Genomic DNA, 14,549 nt, shown 5'->3' with positions numbered 1-14,549 from the left:
TATTTTTCACCAAATCCCTGAATAAATTTGTAAAAAAATTATTTGCACCAGAGATTCCAGAAGCATTGATCTATTTTATAAATTACGTTGATTAGTACGCAACGAAAATATTGATTAGAAATTCTTGAAGAGCAAATGCAAGCTCGCGCGGATGTAAATTTACGTGTAAGCGACAAAGTTTTAATCCACGATGGAAATAATGGAGTTTCGAGGAAAAAGTACGCTTTTCTTTCTAATTTTCTCTCTGGATGCCAAATCGTAGCGCGATAATTCCAACTTCTGAAACGAACAGAAATTGCGAGCTTATCGAGTACGATTATCTTCGTAGCTCGCTGAGAAATCTCGTTTTAGGCCTAAGAAGATTTTCAAATAATTACGGGCAATATGTATGTGAAAAATGAGGAAAATTGATTTTCGTTATGTGTTATTTCACACTCAAAAAACGTAATTATACATTTTAAAATTATTCATATATCATTACATAAATGCTAATAATTAATTATTCATTATATCGTTATATGTTAATTATTAATTGATCATGCCGAAAATGAATATATAATAATAATTATTCGATTTAATATGCAATAAAAAAGCATGTAGCGTTACTAATAATAGTAATAATCTTCATTAATAAAGTAAAAAAAAAAGTAATAAAATAATATAAGTCATAATTACTACACACACACAACTGCATGACTGCAAAATTTAATTACTTAGAATAGAAGCTGTGCTCATATTCTTTCCTCAAAATAAAATCTTCAATAAATAGAATTTTTCATATGCATAATAAAATAATTTTTATATTATGCAAAAATAAATATAATAAAGGTTACATGAAATAATTGCATTTTTGTTTTGAGACCTGCTTTCTGTTCTTAATAACAATGGAGTTACGGACATTTGAGGAATGCACCTTGTAAAATTATATACTGGGTGTTCCGAAACTGTTCGCTTAATAATCGGTAGCTTGATCCCTGTGCCATAATTTCTTGGGCGCGGCTGCGGAGAGGTCAGATCTTAATCTAATAAATGTACCATGAAGGCGCTACCCCATTATTTCTCGTAATTATCTACCGTGCAATAATATTCCTATTGTTGAAAAGAGACTTATCGCGGCAAATATATGATGCCACGCAATGCAGTACATATTACTTATGACTTAAATGGCAATCGAGAAAATAATAGAAATACTAATATGGCAATTAAAATCGTAATAATATAATTATATAATAACTTATATAATAACTTGTTATATAATAACAAAATAACAAAAATAAACAAAATGTGATAATAATCGAATAAAGCAAATGCTTTAAATGTATAGTTACGTAATATCGCATGCATTATTTGTAACTTAAATTGCAATCAAAAAAGTAGTAATAATAAAATAATAAAAGAAATGTAGACTCTAAAAAAATAATAAAATATTAATACAAATACAATACACAGCTTGAAATAAGCTTTAATGTGTAGATTTTGCATGGTTTAGTTTTTAATTTTATACTTCAATTACGTAGTCAATAGCGTTATACTACCATCTTGTTCAATCGCTTTTACAAATATTACAAATTACACTCGCGAACAGTTACATGTAGTTACTTAAAATTAGTTAAACATCCTAAATAAAATTAATTAAAGTTAATTACAAGCAGCAGCTTTACTCATCTAGTAAATAACAAGGGAAAATCTATTACGCATTACCCCGTTTGTTGTTAACAAATTAGCGGCGCGTCATATTAACTCGAAAGTTTCGCTGTTACAATCTGCGTACTTTGTTGTTTGTTCAAACGCCGTTACCGTCGATCGCGCCAAAAGTTGCAAATAAATCAAGTTCGTAAAAGCTTTGTGACGCACAATTTCAGCATAAATTCGATATAGACTATATAATCTCATTGGTTAATTTACATTGATCTCTATGAAATCGACTTTTATTAAGATAATAACGCTTATCTCAGTCATTCTTGTATGTTAATCCTAAACAGCTAATTTACATTAATCCTTTCATAACAAACTTTATCAATGAATATTGTCTCAATGTTTTTTATATCCTTTTAAATATATGTAAAAAAATTAATAATCATAATTTTCTCATATAAATCACAAATTGCTCAAATCTTAAGCAAGTTGTTATTTTTTTCATCACCCGTGTTACTTAGATTATCAAATATCGAATTAATCATTAATCACAATAATAAATATTAGTATTATTTTGTAAATTATCCGAGATAATGCGCTTTATCAAAAATATAAAATATATAAACAATGCGAATTTCGTTTCCTTATTTCCTGTGAAAATCCTAATGTAGCAAGGAAACACAAAGCAGCGGATTTTACGTGTCCGACAACATGGCCGCCGAGGGAGGAACATAAAGTTTACATCGCGACCGCCGCAGCCGATACAGAATTATTTACTCACGAAGAAAGTATTCGCGAATTTTACGAATCATAAGTGTCTGAGATTTTTTACCTGGATAAGGCATTATTAAATATTTATGGCACAAGACGCAAGCAGAATATTCTAACAAACTCAGACATATGCTTATAGTCCTTATAAATAAATCACGACAGATAATATCGTGTATGGAATGAAAAATATAGTTGAGTTTTGTAAATTTTTTTCCAGCTTCTCTTTCAACAAAGAAACATATAATATATTATTGTATATAATAGAAAAAGCAATAAAATTTTATTTAATTCAATTAGATTAGACTCATTTATATTATTATTTTATTTTACGATTTCAAATATATTTCTTATATGTATGTAGCGCGCTTAGCTGCAAATAATACCTATCACGTTTTACAAGAAAAAGTAATTTTATATTGTATTTGGCACATACACAATGTGATAAAGGGTCAATTTCTCGTTTATTTGTACGGATTGGATTCTCGAATCAAGACTTCAATCGATCCCTCGGCTAGCTCACTCGCATCCCAAGGGGAATTCTGCTCAACTAACGGCAACGGGTGAGACACACGAAGGAAGTAAGGTTTAAACAAGATTCACCTGAATTACGCGCCGGATTTTTCTTTTCTCCCTTTCTTCCACATCGCGTCATTTTATCTCATTAAAAATTTGCATTTTTTGTACCCCTTATCTTTCCAGCTCTATTCATCTCCCCTTCCCTTTATAATATTAGTGATATTTTTAGAATTTTTTAACGTAACGACATATTCGCACAGCTTGGATAAAGCATAATTTTAATATTTTAGTGATCTAAAATGTAATAGTATAAATCAAATTAAATTAAATATTAATTTTTAATCATAAAATGTATTCTTTTATGTATCATTTATTTAATATAGAGAGAGACTCTAATATGATGATCAATATAGATATACAAAATTTCAAACTTTTAATTTAATAAGAAATGCGCGGCAAATATATAAAATAGAATAAAGATCTTATAATTTGTATCATATAAAATATTCATATTACTCGTATTCTCTCAATTATATACTCAAAAAAAAAATCTAAAAACAAAATATTAATTGTTTCAATGTCATGGCATTAAAAGTTTTCAAATTATAAATCTATAGTCTCAGCGAATAAAGAGCATTAAGAGTATAAATAGATAAAGAGAAATCATATTTTTCACCTACTTTTAAGAGAGAATTTTACTTTAATAGAATTTTTATTTGGAAGATAATTGCTAAGGTATAAAGTTGCAAATTAAAAAGTTCTCGTTTTAGTCTACGCGAAAACGGGGGATATATATTTTAACAAAAAAGGATACATTACGTGTGTGTATGTGTATGTGTGTGTGTGTGTGTGTGTCATATATGATACATAAATGAAGAACTGTATGCACCATTACGGCCGTTGGCAGCACCAGAATTAATTACCGCATATTCAATTCTTCGTTACGTGAAGTACTTATGAGATTAGCAAATCGTTTCTGAAGGGGATGAGTCATGACGCGACGTTGAAAGTTGTAGGGCGCGACTCATACGCTTTTCATTAAAACGAAGATGAAGAAGGGCGGCGCGTTCCATCATTGCACGTTATATGAGCTGCGTCTCGCGGGGGATGAATATAAATACGAACATTAATAAAACCATAATCCGCCAGCAATATCAGCTACAGTAGCTAAATGCTTAAAATATAAAACCGTTAAAATTTCTACTAATAAAATCACATATTAAAATCTACACAATTATCTATGCAAATTGAATATATTTAAAAAAACCGTACGTAACAAAAATATATGTATAATTAAATGCAAGGAAAATATAAATAATAATAAAATATTTAAATCATGAATTTTTTTCCACAAATTTACACATATTTAAAATTGGATTTTTAAACTACCGAATGCAGTAGTAAATAAAGTAGTAAGAAAATAATAAGTAAAGTAGTAAGAAAGAGAGAGAGAGAGAGAGAGAGAGAAAGAGAGAGACAGAGAGAATACAAAAGACATTATAAAATGCTGACACATTAAATATCCGCGCGCAGACAATCATTAAAAGTAGCAGTAATAAACTACCGGAAACTGACGAGATTATCAATCAATTCCGAGGAAGTTAGGTCGAAGGCAAACGCGAAGAAACTTCTGTTAACATCTATCGACTTTATGATCGCGACTGACAATGAGGCCATAACTCTGATTTAGTAAGTTAATCCCTTTAGCGGAAACACGAATAGGGTCGTGCCCCCTCCCCTTTTGTCCCCACCCATTTTAATTAAGAGCGCAATCATTCCGTCGTAATCCAATACCGAACTCGCCCTGTCCATCGCAATTTCTCCCTGACTCGCCAGTCCTAAAGTTAAATTTCCCGTGAAATAAAAACACCGCCGCATAGTGTCGTTCACCTACCTCTTGTCCGCCACCCCCAATTCGCCTTTCATTGGAAATCGCTTTTTAATCGTGTTCTCGCAAAGCGCCAAACTTTTGCGCGCTTTTAAGTAGTAGAGCCGTTCGATTTATCCGCCACTTCAAAAAATACTTTTATTTAGTTTGCAATCCGAGCGTTATTTACTGTAACGCGACTTCAAACGGCTGTATATCCGTTCTTGTCGCGGACAAGGAGAACTGTTGTTTAGGAAAAGTTGTTGAGTACTTTATACTCTGTGAAAATGCATCCGACTAAAATACCAAAGAACTCGTAGTTTTAGAGATTTATAAACCTTCATGAAATTTATTTGACATCAAATAAGAAGAGATAACAATTATATAAATCCTTCTGTATTATCATTAAAAAAAAAGATATTACTAAAAAATTATTTAACACTTATATCCTGCATAAAAAAGTTATTGAAATTTTAGGAAACTTGAAACTTTAGAACTCATTGTACATTATTAAAAAATAGCATAAATTAATATAAACATTAAAATATAAACAATTCCTAAAATAAAATATTGCGGAAGAATTTTGTTCCAAAATAAAGAAGATTATAATAAAAGATCTTTGATTATAATAAAAAAAAACCCGTGGATTTAAACATATACAATATAATTTAAATATATACAACATAAAAGTGAGAGAAAGAGAATGACTATAATCTAATGTAAATATCTAACAATAAGTAAGTGCTTAAGAGACTTTCAAAGAAAATAAGAAAAGCATTACGGTGGAGTTTCGAAAAAACGGGCGGTCTCCCAAATCCTTCGAGACGCCATTTCCCACAGTGGAAATCGAACGATGCATTATACCTCTCGAAACGGGTAAAAATGCGGGGGATCAAGCGTCCGAATTGCGCGTCAGCTGATTGAAAAGCACCCGGTGACGTTACCGAAAGGCGCCGCGCCACGTGATACCTTCGCCGAAATATGAGGACATAAATTCCTGCTACGCTGACCTCAAATGGCTACCATTAAGCACCTCGAGATTCCCATTTCAACTTTAAAGTATCGAGATCATGATCAAATGATCCTTAATGTTTCTCATACAAAAGAGATGTCACGATCGATGATTCGAACACTTCAACGGGTACTCGATAATCTTTATAAACAATCTTTTAACAATATTTTAAAACGAGAAGAGAAACATATTTCAAAATTGAGAACTAAAAAATAATAGAATATTAAAAAAATGAGAAATTATAAAACTTAAAGAACCAATAGATTAAGAATTTAGAAGTTTGGAAACACAAATTAATGATTTCTGATTTTTATTCGTTTTCGGAACATAAGAAATCACATAAACGTATCAATAAATTCCAGATTTGCAGATTTCTAGATTAAAAATCTCTCTCTAAAGAATTTATGTCACTTTTAATATTTAGATAGTTGCATGATTTTTCGTTTAATGTTTCGTGAATAATAAATAGATTTGTGAACTCGCCGATTTCACAGAACGTCTAAATTCGAGACTTGAAAATATGAATATTAAATCCAATTAAGATAATATATAATCTCTTGTAGAGATCGCGGAACACGATCTATATATAATTTTATATATAGATATTTTATATACATATATTTCGTGTTACGTCGAGAAAAACTTCACTTGAGCGAAAGGTATGATTATTAATAGATGATTGTCTTATTCATAATTGTGCTTATAATACGATATATAACATTACAAACAGAATATTCGTACTCTCGAACTGTTTTCCGAATTACAAACTGTTTGAATCGGTGAGTAATAACTCGCCAAAGGCTTGTCGCAATTAAACTAAGTCGACCAACTATCGGCCAACGATGATCGCCGCAGCGTAAGCACGCACTTCGGCGACGTGACCGGCGTCCGATCCGCTCCGAAAGAATCGCAAGTCCATCCACGTAACATAAAATATAGTAAATCGGGCAGAGAGTAATGCCCGGCTCGTAAATAACATGACATATGTTCGTTGGAGGCACGGCTGGCATGTACGCGTAAATCTCCCGGTCTTGCCGATCGATAAAATGCCGCTCGTTGCTCGTCGGAGAGCGGTCGCCACGCTTACGATCGATCGATCATTTGCTCCTAATAAATTACGCGAGTGTTAACGAGTGCATTAGCGAGTAAACTTCTTTTCACGCCGCCGTCAAATTAGATATGGCACCCCGCGAATTTATACAACATATTTTTATTACGTACATTAAACGTAGTCATGTAATTTGAGACTCACCATTAGGATTTTTGACTGCAAAATATTTGCTCTCGCTCAATATAGTATATAACATGAATAAAAAATAATCGACGAGATAAACAATAAAGGAAAACAAAATATAAAATAAGCTTTTATCTTTTACTAAAATATAATTAAGTAGTGATGTACGCGATGTGAAAAGCAATATAAAGCTTTAAATATGTGGTATTCAAAAACCTCGTATAATCTAGAGATGTTGCCTGCATTTCTTTAAAAAAAAATCTATTCGTTTTTAAAATTTTAATTTCGCGAAATTACTCCGAAATTGGCGATAATTTTTTTTTTTTTTTTTTTTTTCATGAACCCTTCATTATTCCAATTTAGGGAACTTCGACCGATTTCGCAATTATCGAAGAAATTGGGAGACAATTGCATTTGGCTGCGACAAATCGCGATACATAGATAGACAGAGAAAGATGAGAAAAGGGGAAACAAACTCGGAAGCGCAATATCAAGTCCAACGTATGGTAATCCAGAATGATCGTGCCGAAATCGTTTATTCACCAAGAGATTGACAAGCGTTGAAATGTTGACAAAAAGCCGAAAATAGTTCATACAGAATGTTCCAAAATTTTGATCAAAAGTAAACTAGTAATATATCATATATATGAGTAATATATATTTATATATATAGCGCTGTTTTTGCAAAGTTTGAAATTAACTTTTTCACAGAAAGACCAGTTAAAACCATTTTTTTCAATTTTTTAAACTTCTAACATTTAATATCTTAGCAGCTAAGCTTCAAATAAAAATTCCAAAGTAAAATAAATTTTGCCTCAAATAGGATAACAAGAGAGAGAAAGAGAGAGAGAGAGAGAGAGAGAGAGAGAGAGAAGAATAATGTTCCGTTATTTATTTTAGCGTCTAAAGCTTATGTTAAATTGCAAAAAAAGAATTTATTCAATGAGTCTTATATAACCGAAAAATTATATTAATGTCTATCGATATTTTTGTAACAAAAATTAACATTAAATTTTAAAAGGATATGATGTATATCGACTTTTTGTCATACATAATTCAAATATTCTATATGTATTGTTATTCACGTTCAAGCATTCTTTTAATATCTATTGGTATCGTCACGCATGCATATATATTTGAAACTTCAATAATTTCATGATAAACAAATTCTGAAAACTCAATATGATGATTAAGCAAATTTACATTTAATAAATTGCTGAGTAATTTTATAATTGTGTTGCAATCTCTCTTGTATTTATATATATATATATATATGTTTGTATATATACATATAGCGATAAATCCACTTATATACCTGCGAATCGCCGACTTCGGACATGCACGATCCACGCACTCCGTTCCGAGATCGATCCTTATAGCCGTAAATCTCGATTCTGCAAACAAATCAATAGAGACGTTTAATTAAATACATGACTATATTTTCGTTAATGAAATGATTAAAAAAATTAACGCAAAAGTATTGTAATTCTTATATCTGTCTACTTGTCAGATGCAAAATATTTTGATATTTACTATATTGTATTGTATTGTAACGATATTAATTTATTTCTTTTTGTGCTATTAAACAATTACGACGCAATTCTTCGTGTTCTATCGTTTTCAGATCGTATGGGATTAAAATACGGAGCAATATGTGCCCGTAAAAGTTACCTTCCAATTTATTATTACGTCATTTAATCTCTGCCAAATTCTTTACGTTAACAACTGTAAAACATATCGCCTCGAAGTACTCGCTTCGACATAAATCCTCTCTGTTAATTGCGCCGTACGTTCGCGCGAGTAATTTCAACGCGCCCGCTCGCCCCGGGAAACGGCCTGACGAAATAATATTCCGACTAAATGACGGCTCGTGAATCCTGTCCGAATGCGCGATAAAACCAATACCTACTGGTAACGTGTTTACAGTTTTACGAGATGTCAGCAAAATGCGCAACGAAAGCGAGAACTATATTCACGCGACATCATGAACTTATATGACATTCTTAATCCCGCTTTGTTGTCCAACAAACATTTTAAAAAGAACTCGCACAATTTTGAAGTCATTTAAAATTTTCGGGTAAACTAGTTTAAAATTTCAAATATACTAAATATATTTTTCATAATCGTTTTCTTCTCTATAATTGTATATGTAATCTATAATAATTATAACTGGCACACACACACATATATATATATACATGTACATATAGTACATATAACGAGAATTACATCCTTCATATAACATCACATTTTATAATCTAGATTTTGCTTTGTAATTAATGTTAGTTGCATTTTTTTATAACAATTTATATTATAAATTATAATTGTGTTATATATAAAAATAATTTATATATGATAATAAAATGCCATAAGTACATAAATATATTTAAAAATACACATTAAATAGAATTCATATAATTAATTATAACTTAAAAATTCGCGGGCGAATAAGAGACGGACGCGGATGGTAGTGCGATTCATAGAAAATAAATTTTTTCTATGAAACTGATTATACTGTGCACAGGGCATGAAATTTTCTTGGTCTTGTACTAATATATATAAATCAAGAAATAATACAAGAGTATTAATAAACCTCAGTTCGAGATTTGTAATATTCCTTCTTTACCCCCCCTGGAAAAACGAAAGTGAAAAAAATATCAAGGCAAAGTCGGGGTCAAGAATTTTCTACGAATCTGACGCACTACCGCCCGCATCCAGTTCTTATTCGCTCACAAATTTTTAAGTTGTGATTTCACTTGAGAGTCTTATTAATTTCTTAACTATAATTAATTACAGTATAAAAATGAAGTTTTTTACTCTTTAATAAGCTTTATCTGATCTTACGGGAAAAAATTATAATTAATCAAGTTGCTCAAAATCTAATCAATCTATGGCGGAGTAAACGAGAAAGAGTTTGTTTGTTCTTAAAAACTATTTATAGAACGTAATTAATTAAAACTCTCCGCATATACTGCCGTACTTTTCAATTTTTTCTCTTCAAACATACTATGTGTAAAATATAAAACATATGCTTATCGAAATTATCGAAATATAATTGTCAACGTTACGATGAAACTAATTAATCTGCTAATTAGCTTAGTTAAACAGGCGATTAGTAGCAGCTGCTACATGACATCGGCATGTCTTGGCCAGTATTTGATGTCGCGGGTTACGATCTCGTCCCTCTCTCCTCGTCAGCCCTTCTTGACATTGCGTGTCTCCCCGGAGACTCGGTAAACGTCTGATTAACTTGGTATGAAATTATGTCTCATCTTTACACTCTCCCTTAATACTTCACACCTATACTTATGCAATATATAAAAGTACAATAATCCAAGAATTAAACGTTTAAAAGTTTCGAGATTAAAAATACAATGATTTATAATTGTAATAATTTAAAAAAATAAAAGTGATAATTTAAGAATGTATTTTAAAATTTAACTATCTTCAAGAATATATATATATATAAGATTTAAAAAATTTAATCTTTTAAAAATATAAAACTCTGATTTTCTATGCGAAACAAAATACAATTTCTCAAATCTTAAATCAGAGTTTTCAAATCATATCTAAGAATTGCAAAATCCAATAATCCAGCTATCCTAAAAATTCCAAAACTCTAAAACTCGAGTATTCGAAACAAAAACACTCAAGAGTACATCGATTAGATCATTTATTATCTCAAGCACTTCGTCATTTTAAAGCCGTTCTTGACTCAACGTCAAATTTCTCAAGCTCTTCATCTCTCTCTTAACGGTTCACACTTTGACTCATCCCCTCAACCATGTCGACTGCAAGGCGCTACAGCTACAGCTGCAGTTCTCGTGTGCATCCGCAAGGAGAGAGGGGTGGAGAAAAGGAGGGTTACAGAGAGAATAGGTATATGGTGCGGGATGATTGTGGGGGCAAATGTAGGAGGGGGTGGATCGCACATACGTAGCCGGTGTATGCGGTAATGGCGGTGCATACGGTGTACCAGTCAAACGCATACCGTATTGATTTTAATATCTGTGTAGGAAGCGCAGAGACGGGGAGGAGGAATAGAGAAAGAAAAGAGAAGAACAGAAAAAGAGAAATATAAGTAGAGAAAGCTTTCACACGCCATTAAGGCACCTGTAGCTGATGCACTCTTTACGCATTAGCGTTTTGTGTACGCGTATTAAGATACATCGGCAAATTTACTTGAATCGACTTATTAATTAAACCTTTGCGTTCAGTAGTTGAGATACGTTTTCATATTTTAATGTCCTGTAATAATATCAAATGTTCAAAATGTAGCGTAAGTAAAGTAACTTAAGCGTAAATAAAGTTACCTACAAATCCCGGAGTTTCAAAAAATAAATGTAATTTTATTTTTAAAAACATTCATACAAGAGAAAATTTAATTTGCTCGTTCAATAAAAATATTGCTAATTCATGAAACTAATTTCAAACGTGAAAATCTGGGCGGTAGGGGAAGATAGGTTTGTAAATGACGAACGCGCTAGTGGTAAGTGACAGTGACTAATTAATTAGTATCGAATATTCCAACCCACAAGGGCGATTAAATGCAACATCCAAAAGTATAATCATCTAGAAATTAATCAGAGAACAAACATAGTAACAGATACATTAAACTTTTTTTATAAAACGAGCTTTAATCTACAAATAAAATTAAACCCAGATATAGTGTAACTTAAAATAATAAGAGAAGAGAAGAAACAACAACCTCTTCGATATACTACCGTTATTCGTATCAGTAACAAAAGTAGTTACAAATATCCAAGCATAAAAGAATTAAAATGAGTACCGCTCACTTCTATTTTTTCGATAAATCAATCATAACTCAATTGAATTTAAAGCACATTACGTGCTATATCTGTCAAATAGACCAAATTATCCTTACTAAAACCAGAGTCATTTAAAGTAATAATTCGTATAGTTTTATTATAGTAAAATTATATTTATTTAGAATCAATCGCAATATTTGTAGTCTAGCAATAAGTGTATATTATAATAGTTATCACAATAATAAAGTTAATAATTATCATAAATAGTTAAAAATAAGACTTTTACTTCATATTAAAAAATTATAAAAATTAGTAAAACTATCAAACTACCATATTTACTAAAAACACTTATCTGAAATAATTTATATAACTTTACACTATGAGATTTGGAGTTAACAAGAATAATTGTTAGACCAAAATATTTTTCAATAATAATAAAACTAATACTTTCATCAAGAAATTACATTCAAGAAAAGAAAATTATTTATTTAATAGCTATCAAAAAATTTTGAAGATTTAATAAGTATATACACAGGATGGATCACTAAAGGTGTTACAAACTAATATTGCTGAAACTGATGCCCGCTTCGGTGCCAAATAGTTGCTGGAAAATAAGAATTGCATATCTCATTCAGTTTCAGCAATATTAGCCTGTAATACCTTTAGTAATCTATCCTGTGTATCAATTATATCATATACAAAAAAAGCAATAATTTTCTTACGAAGTTGGAAAAGTTCATTTCCTAAATATCAGCAAAATACAAATATAAATTGACGTATGCATGTTTATGTACACATTATTTAAAAAAAAAAAAATGTTTTATGTTTAAAATATATTTAAAAAGCTATCTAAATATGCACAAACACAGCACTGTATACGGAATTATGGATACAAGAATATATCTTTGTTCTCCAAAAGATAATATCATATAAAAGTAATTTTAACACCATTTAAAAAATTGCTAAATAAAATAAAAAAGTTTCTCTATAAAAAATTGGTTCTAAAAGTTTTTTTTCGCAATTCATAGTTTTCTCTGCAGCAAACACAAGTGAATTATTCGAATAATGTGAGATTACACAATCGACAATTACACCATTGAAATTAATTAAGCTCTGTTATTGAGGGCAAGATTTGCATCCATTACATGACTTTGCCACATTTAGCAATTGACAGTGCGCTACTATATAACGCATTATTCTGCTCTGCAGGATATTGCGCTTTAGGCAAATCTATAAATTATTCCCACGTACCACCCATTACCCGTATGATATATTGAAATTCAATTACACAATGAAAATAAAAATATTAGGTGATTTTTATACTACATATCTTTAAAATAATTTTTCTTTAACGAAAATATATTGCGAAACCTATGATTTCTTAATAAGGATTGGAAAGAAGGCTTCTTGAACAAACTGAGCTTCAGAATCAAAACTAAATGATAAAATCAAATTCTTGAATTAATTTCAATCAGATTTTAAATTAAGAAAATTTCAGTTTAAAACTTATAATACATATATACTTATATAAACTTACAAAGATATATCAAAAACGAAAAAATATAATAAAAAAGATAATACATTATCATTTATCATTATTTACTTTTTCGATATTTAAAATAAAATTGTCTTCAAATTCATCGCAAAGATTAATTGAAAAAACATTCGAGCTTTAGAACATATTGTGTCAAATAAAAAAAAATTGCAACTATATTGATAAATATACAAATTAAATATATTTATATTCTATAGATATTTACAAAATAAAAATATATAATAAATATATAATAAATTAATAAATAAATAATACATAAAATAAAACACATTTAACACAATTTATTCAATTAATTTATTTTAAAAAATATTGCATATATATTTTGATGCATAAGAGTTTTCATATTAATTGTAAGTATACCCAACATTGCCTAAAACATCCCACATCGGACTTTCTATACAATGCTTCCTTCCTTCCGTCCCCTGAGAATTCGTCGACGAGACACAGGCTACTGGCGGTAGAACAAGGAATAACAGGAACGGAGGGAAGGATGGTAGATACGGAACTTCCTTCTTTGTCGGCCAGAGAGTCGAATGGCGGACAGACGGACGGGTTAAATTTGCATGGACGCTTGTCTGCGTTTCCAATTTCACGCATGCACACATTCAGCAGTGCCAGAAATGGTTTGGGCAGTCGAAGGGAGGAAGGGGAGAGACTGATAATAAACGGCGCCGATTTTGGCATAAATCAAGGCCGCGAATCCCGATGCGCATCTTCGCGAGCGAGCGAAAAAAAAAAGAGAGAAAGGGAAGAAGAGAGAGGGTGAAAAGAGTCGGTTCATCGACAACGGTCAAATTAATCCGGCAAGGTTAAACAAGCGGAAACCACCCCCGCAAACCGTTCTCCCTTGCGGCGGAGAATTCCCGCAACGAACCGCTCGGGATTCCTGTTGCATTTGCATGTGTTATTATTACTATTGTTTAATATACATGACATGCCAGAATTATTTGATTCGATGCAAATTTTATTTTTAACGAAAATTTCAAAATGCAGATAACTTTCTTGACAAAAATTATATTTGAAAGATATAATTTTCATTAATTTAATTTTTTTGATGCTGTAGAATGGAAAAAATCTTTTACAATATATTTTGATGATTTATATTATATTATTAAAATCATTAATATATTATAATTTTAATAATACGTTTAATATTTAAAATTATTAAAAAATAGAGTTTTATATAATTT

At 30.7% G+C, this 14,549-nt stretch overlaps 1 protein-coding gene across 2 annotated transcripts in view; it reads right to left on the bottom strand.

The window, feature by feature from the left end:
- LOC115235427 overlaps window positions 1-14,549 on the bottom strand; it is a 195,402-nt gene that overhangs the window by 133,719 nt on the left and 47,134 nt on the right. The window contains exons 1-2 of one of the 2 annotated variants that reach the window (XM_029807224.1): window positions 8,707-8,824; window positions 8,351-8,429 (exon numbers count right to left, since the gene is read on the bottom strand). In XM_029807224.1, coding sequence (XP_029663084.1) covers window positions 8,351-8,374 — 24 coding nt within the window. In that variant the 5' untranslated portion in view covers window positions 8,375-8,429; window positions 8,707-8,824. Of the gene's footprint in view, window positions 1-8,350; window positions 8,430-8,706; window positions 8,825-14,549 lie in introns of those variants that run through there. The other variant, XM_029807223.1, reaches the window with a different exon arrangement.

This window comes from Formica exsecta, unplaced genomic scaffold (genome assembly GCF_003651465.1).
Source record: "Formica exsecta isolate Colony F162 unplaced genomic scaffold, ASM365146v1 scaffold222, whole genome shotgun sequence".
Taxonomy (NCBI): Eukaryota; Metazoa; Arthropoda; class Insecta; order Hymenoptera; family Formicidae; genus Formica; species Formica exsecta.
Note: the sequence above shows the minus strand (reverse complement) of the source record. Positions and strands in the feature narration are given on the sequence as shown.